The sequence below is a fragment of the Lygodium microphyllum genome, chromosome 26 (assembly GCF_053477565.2).
Source record: "Lygodium microphyllum isolate KBCC chromosome 26, Lygodium_microphyllum_v1.1.10, whole genome shotgun sequence".
Taxonomy (NCBI): Eukaryota; Viridiplantae; Streptophyta; class Polypodiopsida; order Schizaeales; family Lygodiaceae; genus Lygodium; species Lygodium microphyllum.
The window spans coordinates 113,872,627-113,893,999 of NC_141160.1; the positions used below are offsets into that span (position 1 = coordinate 113,872,627).

At 41.2% G+C, this 21,373-nt stretch overlaps 1 protein-coding gene across 2 annotated transcripts in view; it reads left to right on the forward strand.

Annotated features, from left to right (window-relative positions):
- PPT1 (polyprenyltransferase 1) overlaps positions 1-19,098 on the forward strand; it is a 35,031-nt gene extending 15,933 nt beyond the window's left edge. For both annotated transcript variants that reach the window (XM_087668069.1, XM_087668070.1), the window contains 8 exons: positions 15,755-15,890; positions 15,982-16,103; positions 16,531-16,600; positions 17,224-17,373; positions 17,483-17,618; positions 17,991-18,087; positions 18,289-18,385; positions 18,464-19,098. In XM_087668069.1, coding sequence (XP_087524195.1) covers positions 15,755-15,890; positions 15,982-16,103; positions 16,531-16,600; positions 17,224-17,373; positions 17,483-17,618; positions 17,991-18,087; positions 18,289-18,361 — 784 coding nt within the window. In that variant the 3' untranslated portion in view covers positions 18,362-18,385; positions 18,464-19,098. The remainder of the gene's footprint in view (positions 1-15,754; positions 15,891-15,981; positions 16,104-16,530; positions 16,601-17,223; positions 17,374-17,482; positions 17,619-17,990; positions 18,088-18,288; positions 18,386-18,463) is intronic.
- The last annotated feature ends 2,275 nt before the right edge of the window (positions 19,099-21,373 follow it).

Consider the following 21,373-nt stretch of genomic DNA (forward strand, 5'->3'; position numbering starts at 1 on the left):
TAGCCATTTTGGTTAACCTATCCACAATCACCCACACAGAGTCGTGCCCCCTCTGTGTTCTAGGTAAAGCAACAATAAAGTCCATGGAGATACTCTCCCATTTTACCGAAGGAATTTCTAATGGATGGAGAAGTCCTCCCATTTTTAATCTTTCAGCTTTATTAACCTGGCATTTATTACATTTGACCACATAGTCAAGGACGTCCTTATTCATTCTAGGCCAATAGAACTGCCTTTTAATAAGACTAGTCTTATTAACTCCTGGATGTCCCGCGCTAGGGGTATCATGATACTCAAAGAGTATTTGGCGCCTTATTTCTGTATCTTTCGGGACACATACCCTACCCTTGTAGAGTAAATAACCATTATCAATGGTAAAATTCTTCCACTTGAATTGAGTTTGAGCAACCCCTGATACTCCATTTCCTTGTTGAACATCCTTATATATTCTTTCCTCAGTAGAAGCACTTTCATTTGGATCCCCATTTTTTATTGCTTCCCATATATTGGAATATGCCGGATCAACTTGGCATTTCCCTTTTAAAGATTCAAGCAAGTTGAAAGTGAACTGAGTAAAACTCAATTCATTAATGATGGGCATTCTGCTGAGTGCATCAGCTACTATATTATACTTTCCTTTTCTATATCTTATCTCATAGTCGAACTCTTGAAGGAGTTCGGCCCATGTGGCTTTACGCCCATGTAAATCCGGTTGATCATTAAGCCACTTAATGCTTTCATGATCAGATAAAATCAAAAGTTTGGCACCGTACATATAGTGCCTCCATTTCTTCATTGCATGTACTATTGCATACAGCTCCCTCTCATAAACATAATAATTCTGTTTTGCACGGTCTAATTTCTTGCTTTCAAAAGCAACTGGTCGACCTTCTTGTAATAAGACCGCGCCTATTGCCTTATCACCATCAACTTCAACCACAAATGGTTTATTGGGATCCACTATTAATAATACTGGAGCTGTAGCAATAGCTACCTTAAGTTTTTGAAAACTTTCATTTTCATCTGTTCCCCAATTAAAACTTTTTCCTTTCCCTTTAAATTGGTCTGTCATTGGAACAGCTATTTTGGCATAATCTCGAATGAATCTACGATAAAATCCAGATAAACCTAGGAAGATCTGCAGCTCTTCCAGGTTCCTTGGAGGTGGCCATTCAATAATTGCCCTTACTTTTTTTGGATCCATGTTGATTCCCTCTTTCGAGATAATATGCCCCAAATATTTGACCTCTTGTGCAAAGAATTCACATTTAGTTTTCTTCGCATAAAGGGAATGTGTTCTTAACAGTTGGAATACTAATTGTAAGTGTTCCAAATGTTCTTCTCTTGATTTACTAAAGATCAAGGTATCATCCAAGAAGACTACTACAAAATGTTCGAGATAGGGCCCTAAAACGCTATTCATCAGCTTCATAAAGGTAGCTGGTGCATTAGTGAGGCCAAAAGGCATCACCAAAAAATCATAATGCTCGTATCTAGTACGAAATGCTGTCTTAGGAACATCTTGTGCCTTAATTCTTACTTGGTGATAGCTTGATTTTAAATCTATCTTTGTGAAGAAATTTGCCCCTTGTAATTGATCAAAAAGATCTTTCATTCTGGGCATAGGAAATTTATTCTTCACCGTTATTTTATTAAGTGCTTTATAGTCAACACAAAGTCTAATAGAACCATCTTTTTTCTTTACCAATAAAATTGGTGAAGCCCAAGGTGAATTACTGGGTTGAATAAACCCTTTATCCAGGTAATCCTTAATTTGTCTTTCAACTTCTTGATGCTGTGTTTTGCTTAACCTATACGGTGGTGTTGAAATAGGGTGTGTATCCTTATTTATATCAATTGGGTGATTGATATCACCCCTATCTGGTGGAAGGCCACTTGGTAAATCAGAAGGAAACACATCTTTAAAATCATCTAACAAACTACTTAATTCATTATTAACATTCAACTCACAAACATAAGAAAATTGTTGCTTTATATTACAGAAAGTAAAAGTGTTCTGTACAGGAAGAGGCCATAACATATGTACCTCACAAACTTCCTTCTTTATCAGCTTCTGAACTTCAGTAGAACACATCAAAGGATTATCAGATACTTCATGTTCACCTTGAATGACAAAAGTCTTACCATCCCTTTCAAATTCCAGTGTATTATGGTGATAACTACGTTTTAAGGATGGTTCCAATCCCCATAGCCACTGCCTCCCTAGAGCAATATCAGCTCTTTCCATGTTCATAATTTGGAAATCAAGTTTATATTTATATCCTTGAATCTCAATTTCCAAATTGGATACCATGGTATCCCATATTTTATTATCTTGGCCTTGCATCATACGAACAACATATTGATGCCTACTCTTTTGTTGGGGAAGTTTCAATTTTTTGACAAGTGCATAATTTATAAAATTATGTGTGGCAAAGTCATCAATCATGACTCTAACCCTCTTTTCAGCTATCAATCCATGTACTCTAAGTAAATCATGTGGCCCAAAAGTAGGCTGTCACATTGAAGTTGACATACAACACTTATGTTGTACATCCATGTGCAAGTCCTCTAAAGATTTGTACTTTTCATGCCCCTTTAATTCTAAGGTCTGTACTACATGGATTTGTTTTTCTTTTCCCTTGCCCTTGTCCTTATCCTTTTCTTTGTCTTCCCCCTTTTTCTTTTGAGGACAATTCCAAGCAGCATGGTTAGGGGATAGGCAATTGAAACACAACTTTTCTTTTTTGGCCTTATCAAAGTCATCAGGACTTAACTTTGGCCTCATATATGGTTTCTTTTCAAAAGGTTGTTTTTTACCCTTAAAGAATGGCATTTTCCTTTTAAATTTGCCCACAAATTTTGAGGTTTCCAATTCCTTAGACTAGGGCTCCGTATCAGTGAGACTAGTGAGTGTACCTGGACGCATACTATCTTCATGAATTAATGCAAATTTAATTGCCTCTTCCAGCGTCTTAGGTAAACTCCTTTTTACTTCCTTTTTACAGGCTTTATCTAGTCCCCTAATGAATCCTCTTGTTTTTTGGAATTCATCTATTCCTTCCAATTTGAGGATTATCTCACGATATTCCTCCAGATATGTCAGCAGGGGTCTTTCCTTTTGTCTGACATAATCCCAATCTTCCCAATTTCTTTCCATTTCATTTTTAGGAAGGAATTCTTTCAAAAAGACGGATTCAAATTGAGCCCAAGTTTCAGGTATTTTATTTGCCTCCTTTAAAGTTCGCCACCACTTATATGCTTTGGGCCCCAAAGTTAAACTAGCCTCCAGCGCTTGGAGATGTGGTGGGGTATTTTTTTTGTTTATGTAAATCTTCCCATTTTTGGAGGAAATTAAAGATTGTGTATTTATTCCTATCTTTTTCCTCCCCGTGAAATTGAGGTGGTTTCGTATCCTTTGGAACTGGATTATCCCTCAATTTATGGTGGGTTTGGGGTTCCTTAGGATCTCGCATAGTCACATCTAAATCTTTCGATGAAGATGGGACATCGGAGGTTTCTATTTTATTTTTATCTCTTTCTAACAATAAAGTTAATTGAGATTTTATTTCAGTGAGTGTTTGGGTTAAAAATTCCATTTGAACCCCTTGAGCTTGCACACGAGCAGTAAGATCATCAAATTGCTCTCGTGTAGCAAAAAATTCTTCCCACTGTTCTTCTTGCATTTCTGGTTCCTGGGGATCTACCATAGGGTGGTCCCCAGAACTAGAAGCTTCCATTACTCTCTCTTTTCCTTTTTCTGCCATTAATACACTGGAATTGGAAAGCAAAGATGAGAAATTTGCATACAAAGTAAAGTACTTCCCTGGTTTTAATGGTAGGCAGTTGTTGTTGGTTTGGAAATAAACCCGAAGAGTAAGGAACAAATTTTCTCTCCTGAACAAAGTTGGTTACGCAGGAAATGGAGCTTCTTTGTAGAAACAACTAATATTCAGCCCCCTTCTTTAATAATCACGCAGGCCATCAATGCCCCTTTCCTGAATTTGCTCTCTGCTGAGCTTATACTTGTGATATAAATGCAGTCGAGGTTGAAAAGAAGAATTTCGAACACGCAGTCGACTGATTAAACACACATCAGAAAATAACTTCAACTTCAACCCGTGAAAAGGAGAAGAATGTGTGTTTCGTTGGTGTGTTCATGGAGGGGCGTTCACGGATAGGCGTGACCAGGATTCCGTGGCCCACGATCAGCCTATAGCGTTCACGGACAGGAGTGAAAAGGTAGCTGCCCCCTCGATAAGTGACGTGACATAGATACACGTCATGTCAAACTTTATGTGACGTGTCATCCAACACCTTTGATCAGCGACTTCATGGATTCGTGACAGGTCGACGAAAAAAAACCCGTTGACTGAAATTTCCTGTGTGACGTATGAAACCCGTTGATTGAAACGCTAGCGGGCAAGCCTCACGCGACCAGCATCCTGGCTGGCAACTCGTCAACTGAAACGAACCACGAGACCATCGATGAAGAACTCCACAAGTCCACACGACACTACGTGTCGGCTCTGATACCAATGAAAGATGACTCAGAAGAAGACGATGAAGCCAGAAGAAAAAATAGTTCTCCTCCATGAGCATGAGTGATTCGTTTCTTCTCCCAACCACGCCTAGATAAGTGCTGGCACCTCTCTCCCCGTTTCCTCTGCCAGCCGTCCACTTTTGGTGAGTCCTACTATTCTTGGACTCTCTTACTCTCTAGGCTCCCCTTAATCCCGTTCGGGCGCCCAAGCCCGGACGGTCATCCTCGTGCGTGTTCCCCTAGATTTACCTTAATGTCACATTAAATATTTGTGACCTTAACGTTACATTAAATATCACTTTTAATGTCACAGGCTGCCTTCCACCTTCCATGCATCCCCACTTGGTGTTCTATTGCCACATTCTACTACAACGTTCTATTGCTGTGTTCTACTGCTGCATTCTACTACGGTGTTCTACTATGGCGTTTTGTAGCCTGGTCCTCTTCCTGGCATCAGAGGATTGTGCTTCGCTCCCTCAATAGCTAGTTATCTTCTTCTTCATCCTTGACGGCATGAGAGGATTGTGGTTTGCTCCCTCGAAAGTTGTCCTTCGCCTTCCAGTGATTCCTTCGATAGCCCATTGCTAGGAGGATTGCATTTCACTCCCTTCACTGTGCAGATTTTCCGTAGGTGTTGCCGCCCGATTCAAACAGAATAGTGCAATTATCTTTTGAGCTTTGGCTTCACTGTATTAGCTTTTCTTCTTAGTGCATCATCGTGTTCTTTTGTACTTCTAAGTTTTTCTTCTCTCTCAATGGTTGCTGTACACACATTGTGTTTCTCCTTGCAAACCGTGTTGTCTATCTGTATTGTCACATATCTTGACATGGTATCACAACATACTTGTTATCTTGACAACCAAGAATTTCAATAATACTTTGGCTGCAGCTAGGGGTAGCTGCTCGGCAAGTTGGTCCCATTAAGCTGCCTACACCTTCAATTTGAAGAAAACCCCTACACTACTACCATCTCATCACCTTCAGAGTTGTTCAAGAAAAAGGATGGTAAATACAAAGCAACTCGCAATGAGGATTATTCCAAGGGTCGTTGTTTTGCGTGCCCTTAGACTAGACACTTTTATAGAGATATAATGTCCTCAATATAAGAAGGTGAAAAAACTTCGGTAAACATTGTGTGGAAGCTCTAGATATATATTTTGGTAAACACGAGTAGTTGCAAGGATTGTTTCGTAAATTAAACAATGTTTGGCTTACATGACCTTTTGAAGGTCATTGGTAACACTAATGGCCAAACGTTTATAGTGTTATTTGACAAGGGATCTACTCACAATTTTCTTTCTTCTCCCTTGGTGCAAGGATTTCAGTGCCTACTTATTGGGAACATTGTGTTTGATACACAGAAGGCTCGACTATGAATAGTTGAGATTGGATGGTGTTGAGGTTGGATCTTCCAATATAACAATACTAAGGGTGTTTGAATATTTGATTGATGAGTTTGGACCATGTCAATGTCATCCTTGGCATTTCATGTCCTTTGATAGATTTTCCTCACTGTATATTGGGTATAAAACTTGTGTACTTTCTTTGGAGCTTGATGGTTGGTTATGTGTGATTGAGGGCTATCCATGTTGATGTTATCTAGCTATTGAGAGAAAGATGGTGGAAAAGTATTCCATTTGTAATGGATTACTATTTAAACTGTTAGCTTGCCATATTTTGTTAGTTTGTCATCTCTTAGTTGTGAGCTTCCTCAAAGTCTAGCAGAGATGATGGAGCTTTGATTGTGTTTGTATGCATTTCTTCCTCGGTCAGTGTTAGATGTGTTCACATTGCGTAGGCAGCTGTTTTCCAGCTTTGCTAGGGGCCACACAGCATGTCCATTTGCAATTTGCCCTAGTTGGTGCCGTGTCAGCATTTTTGTCAGCACTTAGTGCTGGTCGGCCAGCTTTTAGCTGGCAGATTGCTATTTCTGGGGGTGTTTATGGCTGGTGGGCCAGTTTGGTTGTTTTTTGGCTATATATAGTGGGCAGTCTTTGTGGGGCAGATCACTTGTGTTTTTTTGCAGATTGCACTCTCTATCCCTATCTCCAATGTGGCCATCATCATCTTCAGTCTGATTTGGTGCCCTCACTAATGCTTTGGGCTGCATTTAGGGACTGATTAGTCCATCATTCTATTCAGCATTCTTTCCAGATTTAGTGCAGATTTCTCGTTCATTCATGCTTTATTTCTCTTCTGCTTTTCTCTCCTTGTTCTTGTTCCTCTTTCATTGCACTCTCACATGATATCATCTCCTAAGTGAGGGCATAGAAGTTCTCAACAAAGAAGACCACCCTACTCTTGAAAAGACAAATTTTCAGCCTGCTGTTTGCTGCAGAAAACACAGATTTTCTGTGTTCTACTGGTGGTTTCGACAAAGGTAGAGCATCTACAACTCATCTTTTATAGGTGTAGCTGATTATTCCCTCCATTCAGGCTCTACTACAGCAAAACATAGCAGAATTAGTGTGTTTGCAGGTCTACAGACATGTCATACAACTCGTTCAATGGTTTTGATGACTTAGATGAGGAATCTATTCATACTCCTTTTGATAGGCAGTGTGAACAACATGAAGATCGAAGGTTGGAGCCATGGTAACCATGAAACGTGTTTCGTTGGCCCTGAAATGCGAAATAGCTGAAATGTTTCACTGAAATGTGAAACATCTAGAGTGAAATGGCTCACTGAAACAAGATTTTTGAATTAAATTTTTTTTTTTGGGTGTTTTTTTGAGTATTTAGATACTCTGCATATATGATAGACATCATTTATTGACATGAAAGGGTTTGCATGGTATAAATGTGTAAGTTAAAACTCTTTATTTATGAAGAAAACTATACCACATATATTGTTCAACCATCTCACTTGGTGTTTTGCTTGGGACTTGCTCAAAGGTGAAATGTTTTGGGGTGAAACAGAACGTTTCAAGGGTGAAACGTTTTGGGAGTGAAATGTTTCGCGGTTACCTTGGTTGGAGCCCCATTTTAAATGGGAACCATTGCCTAACAAGTATCGAAGATTAGAGTAGATATCTCCTCCCTCCTCTCTTCATGTCTCCTGTAGGGTCTATCCTTTTGGCTCTAGAATGCCTATGATGGTACCTTTTGTACAAGGTGTTGGTTCTCCCTTCTCTACCCAAAGAAGATCGATTGGATGGATATAATTACTCCCTTTGGTCCTGGAAAAATTGAGTGTATTCTTGACACATTCCTTCATTGTAGTCTAAATGTAAAGGCTCCTTGATGGCTCCACAACTCAAGTGCTGCTCCTCAAGTGCTTCATCTATTGTTTCTTGGAGGGCTACTACATTGCTAGAGTTGGTGCACATTGATTTATGTAGACCTATGGTCACAACCTCCCTTGAGAAGTCCAAGTATTTGATGTTGATTGCGGATGATTTTAGTAGATACATGTGGCTATACTTCTTGGAGTACAAGAGTGAGGCGTATTCCAACTTTTGTGACCGGAAGTTGTTTGTGGAAATTCAAATGACTTTCAATGTTCGAGGTGTTTGAGTTGACCTTGGTGGCGAGTTTTGTGCTAATGTTTTTTTAAAGTTTTGTAGCAATCATGGGATTTGGATGGAATATTCCTTTTCAAACATACCATTTTGAGAATAGTGTGGTGGAGCACGCCAATGGAACCATGCTCGAGATGGTCTGATTGATGTTGGGGCATAAAAATCTATCTCATTCTCTTGGGGTGAGGCGGTTGCTATAGCAGTATATATCAGCAATAGATCTCCGACTTAAACATTGCAGAATATGACTCCTTATGAGGCTTTCTTTGGGAAAAAGCCTTACGTGTTCCATTTTTGCATCTTTGGATGTGATGCTTATGTCCATGTGGACAAGGAGAAATGTGATAGTAAACTGGACTTGAAGTTGAAGAAGCTTATCTTTGTGGGTTGCAACATGACTATGAGGGCTATGCTCTACTACCCGAAGACATGCAAAATTGATGTGAACAGGGATATAATCTTCGATGAGGCTATGGCTTTTGTGTTATCAAATATGTCAGCTCATAGTTAAGTCTGTGCATGTCAGTGGCGTGGGACACTAGGACATTTCCTAGGTTATTTAGGCATTTTATCTAGCATTTTATGATGGTCATTTTAGCATTTTACATTGGGCGACCAGCATTAAATGCTGGCCAACTTGACACAATTTATGGCATTAAATTTGCCTATCTAATAGGTTCTAATGGAGGGAGAGGAGCAAGTGCCAATGCCTTCACAACCGGTGACTCACATTGGTCCTGTACTATCTCATATCTTGGTATATGAATTCAATTTCTCGCGTATCTCTTTGCTTTTGAGTTCTTTGTGCAATGTTCTTTTCTTTCATAGTGTTTCTCTTTCTCTTTCTTGTGTCTTTTGCGTTTAGTCTATTACAATAGACCTTGGGATCCTTCACTTCTTCCTTGATTTTGGAGATTTGTCAAATGGCATAGGGCATTGTCATCTCCTAGCACATGTATATTTCGAGCTACTTTTGGAGTTTGGTATGGCTGAGTGTCAGCCTATTTCTTGCCCCATGGAGTGTGAGTCCAAGTTGATTATTATCGAATCCCCTTCCTAATGCTACTTAGTATAGGTGTCTTGTTGGATCCTTGATGTGGCTCATCCATACTAGGCTAGACATTGCTTTTGTGGTCGCATTGTTGTCTTCTTTTATAAAGACTTCTATTGAGGCTCATTGGAGAGTTGCATTGCACATGTGCTGCTACTTCTAGGGGACTATGGAGTGACCCAAATTTGACAAGTGATGTGGAGTTGAGACACTTCACTGTAGGTTTCTCTCTCCCCTGGATTGGGAGCTACTTCATGTAGTAGTAAAAAGTAGCCTACTATGGTCTTACCTTTTATGGAGGTACAATATTGTGCACTTTGTTCAACAGCTCAAGATAGAGTGCAACAACTCAAGAGGCAGCTTGGCTCCCTCACTTATGGGCAAAGATTGGCTTTCCATAGAGAAGACCCACATAGTTGTGCATGGATTACTAGAGTGCTTTAGCTTTGGCCAAGAACCCTGTGTTTTATGGTTGCACAAAGTACATAGAGGTTGAGCACCACTTTGTATGGGAGTGGTGTTTGCAGATATTTCAGCTCATGTGTGAGTTTTCTCTTTACGAAGCCTCTCCACAATCTTCTATGCTTCATTATATGAGTTTGTTGGGTCTTTAGACACTTGAAGGATGTGAGAATGATTGTTAGCTTGCCATATTTTGTCAGTTTGTTATGTCTTGGTTGTAAGCTCCATCAAAGTCTAACAAAGATATTGGAGCTTTGACTGTGTTTTTCCATTCAATTTTGCGTGCATTTCTTACTCAATTAGTTTTATTGGGTTCAGATTGAGTAGGTAGCCATTTTCCGGCTTTGCCAGGGGGCTACACAACTTGTCCATTTGCAATTTTCCCCAATTGGTATCATGTCAGCATTTTCGTCAATAGTTATTGTTGGTGTGTCAATGTTGGCAAGCCGATGTAACGTGCCCGCCCCTCAAATTGCGGGGCATGTCTTAGCAGCCCATCGAGAGATCAATCTAGAGGATGCCGCCCAGCACTCCCAAGGAATGACACGGGGTTTGCCAACTAGGGTCTCTCGAGTTTGTCTCGCAACAGAACTTATCCAGCCGTTCCCACTAGGATCGACTTGAAGTCCGGGTTCCTAGCAGTCGAGTTTTCCTAACAGCCTTCTAGCGTAAGTCGATAGCTGTTCCACGTTGCGTAGATATAACTGGACCCAAGCAGACTCATACCGCACTTGGTTCAAAGAGAATGGGAAATGAGAGGGATGCATCGCTCGACCTCTTTGCCCGTAGGGCATAGTCCCACTCCGGTCCCCTAAAACGGTATGAATCAGGGTTCTAACCAACATTGTCTAAGGTCACGTTCGACTTTTCCTAACATTTCTCGCTAACATTTCCTTTGAGGAAAGCTCTCGGCTAACCGAGACCACCCTTCCGTAGGATAGATCCATTGGTCACATCCACCACGCTTTTCTCGGGGGTTGTTTTAGTTATCTAATTATCTACCACATTATGTTTGATATATAAAGACAACTTCCTTAATTAACCCGTTAATCACAGGTTCCTTTACGTAATTTAGGGCATAGATACGAAGACAAGATAAAACAAGATCAAACACATCCTTAACTTATCTTCAGATTAATGTTTGTCTCCCGTCCATACAGGAGAATTAAGTGTTCCTTTCTGCCTCCGCAAAAAAATCTTTCCATCTCCCGGCAATAAAACCCGAAGGTTTATCCTACCAAGATTCCGCCTTGTAACTAGTATCAAGGCCTCGAGATCCCATCTCGAGTCACGTAGAACACTTGTGTAGGGCCCGGAGGCATTGGGATTTATGGCCAGAGCCCCCGCTGGCATCCAAGTGTCCTCCTACGCCAAGTAATTTCCACGAAGAGACCTCTCGTGGCGGGTTCGGTCCACATTCCCGGCGCGGATTCATAACCCCCTTGGTTAGGGTTTGGCGGTTTGCGGGGGGTAGCTAGCGCCATCCTTCCTTAATTATCCCTTAAGGAAAACAACCACAGCTGAAGCAACCAGCTTAATAACATTTACTAGGGAAAACATCCCTTTTGTTCCCATGGCAATCAATCATCACAGACCCGGCCATGAAATCATCAATCACAAACAACTTGGATTAGCATCCAAAACCACATCAACAAATAGTTGAATGCACAACCTCTTGCTTCAAGGCATCGCAATCCCATTGCATGCACAACCAGAATTTAACTTGGATGTATCAAAACATTTTTACAACCTTTTCAAACAACCAAGCATAACTTGGGTCAACAATCCATCTTTAACAAGATCAACCTTTGTTAAAACCATTTTAATAGTTCCAAGCAACATGCTTGGCATAATTCAACTGCCATAAAGTCCGCTCTCCCCCTTGGGCTTAGGGCTTCGCAAGGACAATTTAACAAATTCCTTCTAGATTCTTTAAATGATCTAAGTGATTTCATCTTGACCTTTATTAATCCTGGCTACCTATTTAGGGTAGAAGATCAATCCAATTCCTAGAGTAGCTATCAAATATCACAGGTCACCAAGTGCTAACCCATATTGCTAGTACATCACCAAGAGTACATTAACGAGATTCCAACTTAATTAGCCATAGGTTATCCAATCTTCATCTATCGGCTAGAGTTCGGACAAGGATCTCTAAACGGAATTTCTTTTAGAACTACTGCTCTAACAATGTTTATCGTGCAATCCCATTGTGTGTGCAAGTTAACATATATCGATATGTGCATGATCTAACTGTTACTTTAATGTACTCTATCATCCTTGCGCATGAAAAACTGGTTTGCAGTCTTAGGATGCTATTGCATTTTTTTGATAAGGGAGTATTTTTATCTCTTTCGATGCGAGGCTCCAATCCTTTTCATGGAAATAATGCAAGATTCTAGCTCTTTCTAAATGCAAACTAAGATAATCCTTTCAGTGTATAATACACAAATATCTTCTATTATTAATTAGTAGAATGTTCTTCATGCAAGTGTTTGTGTCAGGCATTTCGGCATCTTATAATGCATTTTCCTTAATCAATTTTACCTATCATCTCATTGACCATAAACATGAAATATCTCATGATTATTACAACTATCGTTTCTAGATTCATGTCTAGGTTCTTTACCTATCAAACCATGCAATATGAATTTTATTATGATCCCCTATCCTCATGAGATAAGCAAAACATCGAAGCAGTACCTGATTGTAGGGAGAAACTTTAGTGTTTACCCTTGGCAGTGTGTTTGCATGGGTGGTGGCATCTTGACCCGAATCTCCATCCATGGTTGTAGGATTTCCATTCACTTGGGAAGATCTCCGCTTCGGGGCCATCCTCAATTATGAGACTCTCTCTCTCTTCTCTCTTCTCTCCCTTGTTTTCTACCTAGCAGCATCTCGTCATTCCTAACTCCCACCTTCTCTCTTTCTTACTAATTGTCATCTTTTCCTCTAACTTCTGCCTACCTCTCTCTCCCTCTCTCCTTCTAGTATTCACCTTTTCTTCTCTCCTATTCTCTCTCCCTCTTCTTCTCCTTCTTCCCCTTCTCTCTCTCCCTCTCCTTCTCCTTCTTCTCCTTCTTCTCCTCTCTCTCTCTCTCTCTCTTCTTCTCCTTCTCTCTCTCCCTCTTCTTCTTTTTCTTTTCCTCCTCCTCTCTCGCTCCCTCTTCTTCTTCTCCTTCTCTCTCTCCCCCTCCTCTCCTTTTTCTTCTCCTCCTCTCTCTCTCACTCTCTCTCTCTCTTCTTCTCAGCACGACGGCCTGATCATTCGTTCCTTTTTTTTTCCTGCATAAAGGTTGTGGCCTTTATATGGTTTTTCAACCCGGGGGGGGGGGGGGGGGGGTCACCGTGTGGCCCATGTGCCATTATGGCGGCCATGTGCTCATGACGGAAAGGGGGGGTGTGCTGTCCAGAAGACGGAGGGGGGGGGGGGCCGTGCTGCAGTAGGGGAGGGGAGAGCTCCTCGCCATCTGGGGGGGCTGCATGTCCCCCCCATTTCCCACACTTCACTCCCTCTCTCTCTCTCTCTTTCTCTCTCTCTCTCTCTCTCTCTCTCTCCCCCTGCCATGCACACGACAGGGGGGAAGAGAGGGAGAGAGAAAAAAAAATTAAAAAAATCAAAGGGGGGGATAGTACGGGGGTTACGCGGGGGGGGGGGGGGGGCAGGAGACATTACATCCTCTCCCCCTTAGAGGAATCGAGATGTCCTCATCTTGAGAGAAACTGGGGAAGACAAGCACAATTGGGGCTTATAGCTTGTGGGTTAGGGCCCATCACGCTTTCACTGTGCTACTTTGATTACTCAAATTCTCAACTTAAAATAACAACTTGTCACAACTCATAGGATTCAATAGGATTTATTCCAAGTACAAGACTTATTACCTCAAGAAGATCTTTCGAGGATATCTAGTCATCCTCAAAGGTTACAACAGGCTTCAAGCCTTCATTATCATGTGGTTCATAATATGAGCCAAAAGTGGGGTTTAGACAGCTTCGTTTGACCGCATGTTCTTGATTCTCAGGGTCCAACTCAGGACAATTTGTTTGGATGTGTCTTAGTTCATTGCAGTGGAAACATCGGCGGTTGGAGCATCTCCTATCTCTTCGCACTTGTAGCACCTCTTGTCTTGATCTCGTGACTCATCTTTAACATAGTTGCCTGATTTAAGTTCTTTGACGATTGGATTTGCTCGGAGTAATGCGTCTTGCAAGTCCGTTGGGCGCATTAATTCCAATCAAGTGTTTATGGATGGATTCAACCCAACACAGATTTTGACACCTGTTGTGTCATATCCATTGGGGGTGCATACTTTAGGAGTGAAACGAACTTTGAATAATATGCTTCAAGGGATAATCCTAGCTGCTTCAAGTCATAGAATTCATTCATCTTTTGTGTGTGGTAGGCAGGTGGCAGATACCTCTCTTGCACAGCTTCTTTAAGCTTATCCCAAGTGACTGTTTCCTCCGAGATCGCTTGGTCTTTGCACCACTGTTTCCACCAAAGTCTCGCTTCGCATGTAAGCTTAAGTTTGGCGAGCATGGCTTGGTTAGCAGGTGCAATTCTTGCTACGTCAAAATAGTCCTCCATGGACTCAATCCAGATCTTGGCGTGAGCTTGAACAGTTCTTCCCTTGCCATCAAACTTGGGTGGCTTAATTTGCTTGAGAAGAAACTTCTTCTCTTGCATGTCAGCATTCGTGGGTGCAGAAGGTGCCTGATAATCAAGCCATACCACTTAGGTTATTTCTGTTTAGGATATGTCCATGAACCAAACATTAATCAATCATATATCATTAAGAAGTTTTGCTCTGATACTAACTGTAACGTACCCGCCCCTCAAATTGCGGGGCACGTCTTAGCAGCCCATCGAGAGATCAATCTAGAGGACGCCGCCCGGCACTCCCAATGAATGACACGGGGTTTGCCAACTAGGGTCATTCCTTGGGAGTGTCGGGCGAAATCAATAGGTGAAATGATTTCGTGGGAGTGCCAAGCAATCAATAGGTGAAATGATTGCTCGAAGACAGCCATCCCAAAAGAGCAAGTGGTGGGTGGCAAACTTCATGATGAGTAGGTGCCCCCCAAGAGGGTGGAGGTGTAGGGGTCCCCTTTGAAGCCAAAGAAGTAGAAGCCCCCTCTGAGGGCAAAGAGAGTGCATCCCCTCGTGAATCCCCCTCTACAAGGGATAGGGAATCTCAAAACTCATGGATCACGGATTCCGAATCATCAGATGGCGAAGGAAGTGCTGCCGGTTGTGCCGAAGAAGGTACTTGGGTTCGAAGATCTTGTTGGAAGGTATCGAACAGCCATTTGTCTTGCAAAGGAGCGGACTGCCGAGGGTACGATTTCAAACAATCATTCTCTCTCAGTGGAGTAGACTTTAGAACTGCGGGTTGTTGAGGTGGCATTTGTGAAACCCTAGAAGAAGTAGAAGCAATCTCCATAGCACAAGGCGGCAGTCGCGGGGAGGCTGAGGTACTAGCTGGTCCTCTTGTGGCTCGAAAGGGCTTAGTGCGCATTGGATGCGTTTTATTGCCTTGAGCATAAAAAAATCTAGTTAGTCCTAACTTCAGCATAATATATGCAAGGTTATGGTGCATGCACTCCGTCTTTCTCAGAGATCACGCAATGCCTTCTTTTAGATGATTCAGAGGGCAAGATCCATATTGTCTACACCTTAAGTACAGCAATATGCTTACAAAGAAGAGGCCAACATGTCTCTGGTGGGTGTTATTTTAATCTTGATGATAGGTCCAAACTTCAAAGACCTGTTCAGAAGAGGGAAAGATAGTACTTTTGGCTCATTAATGCTAGGTGCATGCAATTCGGTGCTCTTTACCTTATCGTATACTATCTGTGTACTGTCTCCTTAGTGATATTATTTCTTTCAAAGTCTATGTTCAAAGCTGATGGAATGAAGATCCTCAATGCATGTGATTAGTGTAAGTATATGTGGAATATGTGGATTAAAAAGAGGCCATTGATTTGATAAAGATCCTCAATGCATGCGATTAGTTTACATGTATGGTCTTATGTGGACTACTAGGAGGTTCCCCACTTTGATTAGACCAGTTACTGATGTCTAGACCAGTGTAGTGTTGTGCTATGCAATGGTTTGAGTTGATTCTTTGGAATATTGTGATGAAACTTATCGTTCTTTCATATAAATGATGCCAGGTCAATCGCTCTTGCTGCTCCAGGGGGAAGTTTTCCGGACTTCAAAATGCTTTTTTTGTTTGGCATAGGCGCTGTTCTATTGCGAGGTGCAGGTTGCACCGTGAATGATCTTCTTGATCAAGATATAGATTGCAAGGTATATTCAAACCTGAAACAGTTTGCTGTGTTATGCTTGTATGGCCTCTCATTGGTTGAAATTTGTGATGGGTGGGCTTGGTTACTTGAAGGTGGAGAGGACAAAGCTTCGACCCATTGCCTCTGGAGCTGTAACATCTTTTCAAGGGCTAACTTTCCTCGGCATGCAACTGCTTCTAGGCTTAGGGATACTCTTGCAGCTAAATCAGTTCAGGTCAGCTAGATTTTATTGCTGTCTTGGACAATCTCTGGCTCATTTTCAGTAAGGCAATACTTATTTCTCATTTATATAGCAAAAGGATATTTTTATGATCAACTATGGTAACAAGTGTTGGGACCGTGGTTTAGTTCATCACCTTTGCCTTCCAGCCTTGAAAGTTAGTATTGTTTTGAGAGCTTCTTTAAGGCCACTGGTACCAGATACAGATATTCCTCCCCACTGTGTGCGAACAAATTGGGGACAAATCATGAAAGTAGCGCTGCCACATGGTTGAGGAAGCCCAAATTTAACTGGTTTCCACACACGTGCAACTGCAGTACAAGCGTTAAAAATGCATACAAGGAAATTCTTTGTTGGATCTGATCAAAATACATTGCAAAATTTTGTGTATACCTTTTAACCTTCAAGATTGTTCCTGCAGTCAAATTCTGGGAGCATCATCATTGCTTCTTGTGGGAACATACCCTCTCTTAAAAAGGTGGACCTATTGGGTATGTCACAAGCATTTCAATGCATACATGTATTGTGTTTGTTATTGCATGTTTGATGAAGAAAGGTTATTTGAATGCCAGGAAAATAGACTAGATATTTGTATCAATGGATTTTAGTCATCAAGCCCACTATGTCTCTCTAGAGATATTAGGGGTTTCAGATATGATTAACTAGTCACTGCTGCATTCATAGCTTCAGAGATAGTTAACCGGTCACTGTTGTATTTCCAGAGTTTTTAAGACACGTTTGTTGCGGGTCACAAGTGTTGCATTATGTCAGCCAGTGATCATCTGTGAGAGCCAGTCATCGTCAGAGGGGGTCATGCCTATGTTTGTCATAGGCTCACGTCAGCCAATCATTTGTCACAGCCAGTCATCATCAGACAGGGTCATGTCAGCCAAGGATCATTCGTCACAGCCAGTCACGTCAGACATTCATCACAGGCTCCAATCAGCTAGTCATTTGTCACAGCCAGTCATCAGACGTTCCTCACAGTTAGTCATCACAGGTTCACATCCATTTGCACAGCTAGTTTGTCACTTTCTGCTGAGAGAGAGAGAGAGAGAGAGAGAGAGAGAGAGAGAGAGAGAGATTCACATGAACATTTGACTTAATAATGCAGCCTCAAGCATACCTTGGCTTGACCTTCAACTGGGGTGCCTTGCTAGGTTGGGCTGCAGTAAGAGGGAGCATTGACCCATATGTTGTCATGCCTTTGTATCTATCTGGTATATGCTGGACTTTGGTGTACGACACTATTTATGCGCACCAGGTACTTGTGAGGTTTTTATTTATACAACACAGGGTTCCTAGGACAAACAAGGGAAATTTTTATCGAAGAGAATGTTGAATAAGGTCTTTGTGTTGCATGTATTGGGCAGGATAAGGAAGATGATGAGAAAGTGGGTGTGAAATCAACTGCGCTGTATTTTGGGGACCAAACCAAGTTGTGGTTGGGCAGCTTTGGTACTGCCACAATCAGTTCACTCTGTGTAGCAGGTTTCAATGCTGATGTTGGTATGCTTCTTTCTGTCTTTTAGTGGTTATCATGGTCATGCCCTTTGGTATTAACTTAGGTGAATGCAAACATCCATAAAAGTCTGCTGGTTCTTTGGAAAGAATGCTTAACAAAGTTTGGGGATTTTGAATTGGGTGGTGCATGATTTGACCTCCTAGCTAATGATATGTGAACTGAGGGGTTACGCAATCATTAATGCAAGTATGTGTTGGTCATTTGAAAAGAAGCCTGAAGGCTTAATAAAACTTGGTGATTAGATTACCTGGTCCATGGTTCACCATTTTTCTAATTATGTATAAACTTGTAGTGGGTGTTAATGAGTTTTTCTTAAGAATGATTAAGAAATTGACAGATTACATTATTGACCTCAGGATGGACCTTCTACACTGGTTTGTTGGCAGCAGCTGGGCATTTGTTCTGGCAAATTTCAACTGTAGATCTCCATAGCCGGGCGGATTGCAATTCAAAGTATTGGTTTAGAATACTCAACTCTGTGAATGTTTTGTGTTTTAATTAGATTTGCTCTGTGTGCGTGCATGCCAAACCACCCCCCCATCCATCCATCCCCCCCCACCCCAAAAAGAAAGCACACACGTGTGCAAATGCAGCATGTATGCATGTGTCCTTGGGTGCAGGTTTGTGATGCCTTCTCTCATCTCTCAATTACAGATTTGTCTCAAATAAATGGTTTGGAGCATTGGTATTTGCTGGCATAGCATCTGGAAAATTAGCTGGATACTGATCTTTCTGCAGCTATTTGCTATGGGTAAGAGCTGGATACTGATCTTTCTGCAGCTCTTTTGCATTGTGTACATTTCATTTATGAACCCATAAAATTTGGCAGGTTCTGCACTGAATGCAACAACCAGCACCCTGTGAAGCCGAGGGTTTCTATTTGAGTAAAACCCCCATATCACTTATTCGCTTACAAGGAAGTCGAACTAGTGGCGATCACTTGGGGTGTGAGAGCCACATGGCCCTTCATCTATGGTCATGTTTGCAGAAGTGGCTTCATTGATAAAATTGTAACCAGAAGTTGTGGAGCGGCAACACGCTTGCAATGGCGCTACCATGTGGTTTTTGCAAGCAAGGGCAAGAGAGCTGATTGGAGGGTGATGGAAAACCATCTAACTGCCACGTGCTTTCAACCTTCCCATGAAAGAGCCATTTTACCCGGTGTTCACTTTACTTGTGAGCTGCGCCCCCATAACGTGGTTGCTGCCCAGGTTAAAACTGCTTACACCTAACAGGAGAAGATTACAGTCTTGTAGCACTAGGTATTCAGTTTATTGAATATTTATTCAGCTGAGGATTAGGTAACACTTTGTGGCATCATCATGGCTCATGAATGGGTGAATTTATATACAACAGCTGTTGAAACCATCTGTTTTCTCAAAAATTTGGGGTGCTTTAATGAATGAGTATCTTGGAACAGTGCCTTTCCGATGTAATGTGTAAGAATTGAAAAGAATTCCTTCTTTCTGTGTGATGATCATGTGGGTGCACAATTGGTAGTACTGAAATGGTTTTTGTTGGACATGAGCTGAGAGTGGATTACGTGACATGCAACATGAAAGCTTGGGAAAGACATGGTATTTTATCTTAAAATGTGTTTTGAGCAGGAGTCCTGTGTGGTAATCTGTATGGACTTTTAACATGCCATCAAAAGCCAAGGTCAATCCTACCTTGATTTGTATAGGTTTTCAAGGTTGATTGTATTACTGCTTGTTTATGTTAATTTTCTTAAATTTGAGGTTTTGATGGCTTGTGTTATCATGATTTGAGTGTGTTCTCTCTCTCTCTCTCTCTCTCTCACGCGCGCGCGCGTGCGTGTGCGTGCAGGGATGGGGCTGTGGGCAGGCAAATGCAAAAAGTTCACTTTTTGTTCCATGGAGCCGCCATCTGATATGATACTTTGGTGCCATTAGTTGCAGTTCCTCCTCTAGATTTGTGAACATGTACCCATTCCTAAGGGGTGACTGGATAGAGCCACAAAGGTCATAGAGCCAGTTGCCGTGCTCTTAAGGACAGATTCAAGCCATTATTACTTGGCCTCCAAGGTCACCCAGCTGACCATCTTAGTGAGGACATATTCCCCATGCTTTAGCAACCCATGGTGCCATCCTTGGATAAATCATAGTTCCCTGTTTGAGTTGGTCTCTCCTTACTAGTCTTTTTCCCCTTGGCATTGTTATGATCTATTGCAAGATATATGGATATATATCTTGCTACTGCAGGCCATGATTGTAGATCTAAAGTGTTCTAGCATACTTTTATCAATTTAGCATTTCGTCTATATATAGACACGCGCGCGTGCGTTCTCTCCACGCGTGCGTGCACGTGCATTGGGATAAAAAATGTCTCAAAATAGATTGTTTAATTAACTTCAACTAATGATAAGCTTACGACCATATGCATGGGGCAATACCATATGTGGTCAAATGCGATATTTAGTTAATTTATTCAATGTGGGTTTTTGCTTTTAGCAAAAATGCGATAAATCTTTAGCTTGATGCGTTTTTAGCCAAAATCTTTGTACTTGATGTGGTGTTAATTGATTCCTCTTTTTGGTTTTAGCACCCCCTAATGCATATTGAAAAGTGTTATAATTTTTAGTTACCTTACATACTTGAAATATTGCAAACTTGTTGTGATCTAAGATATACTTGCATAAGTTGTACATTTGTCTCATTTGTTTTGATATGTTAGCTAAGGACAAGATCCCTTGAGGCCGCGAATAAAATGCTAGTAATTTAAAAAACCACAAATAGCTAACATGCAGACGTATAGAGTGAGTAAAGACCATCCTGGTGCTAATATGGGACTCAATGTGTGAAGTAGGCACGGAGATTCCCCATTGAATTCAAAGAATATGAATTAGTTGAGCTAAGCTCTCAAAATGCCTAAGAGAAGATTGTGCTAGTACGAGACTCAATGTGTGAAGTAGGTAAGGAGATTGTCCATTGAGAAGATGTATGTGTATGCATGAAATTGGTCTAGTCCTATAAAAGTACATGGAGGAATAGCAAGAGGTCACTTCCAACACAAATGATAACTCTAAGAAAGTAATTTCAATAAACTAAAATGATGATTAGAAAGGATAGGATGTAGCTAACACACATGGTTTGCCAATCATTGAGAAGTGACAAATTAACTTCATGGACCAGTTAGGTCAACCACACAATACTCACAAGCATGATATATTTCACAAGCATGATATATTATTGTTGATATAGACCACGTAACATAGTGGGGTGAAGTAAGGGCCATGCAAACTAATGACAATCAAACAACAACAAAGTTCTTATGGGAGTAGCTAATCTAATGATTTGGCTACTCATCAAATTTGTAAGAAACCAAGCTAAGCATTCCTTAAATGAGATGATCAAGTGTTTGTTGTCTACATTCAGGTTCTTCACTAGAAGTCATCTCCATACTAGCTTGGTGAGATTGAGTTTACAAACAAGATTGTTTTCAATGTTTGAACAAAGTCCACACAATCGGGGGACTAGGATAATAAGCACATGGCAATGATATGGGCTTATAAAATTGCTTACAAGGTAGCAACAATGCAGATTTTGTTAAGAATGACCAATGGCATTGACACCATCATGCTAATGGAATTCCTTATCTTGAGCTTAGGGATAACCATCTTCAGACTATGAGACACCAATGGTTGGATTGAGAGACTTGCATGCTAGGAAAGTATGAAAATGACACAAACAAAAAGTGAAGATGCTTATGCAAATGTTAT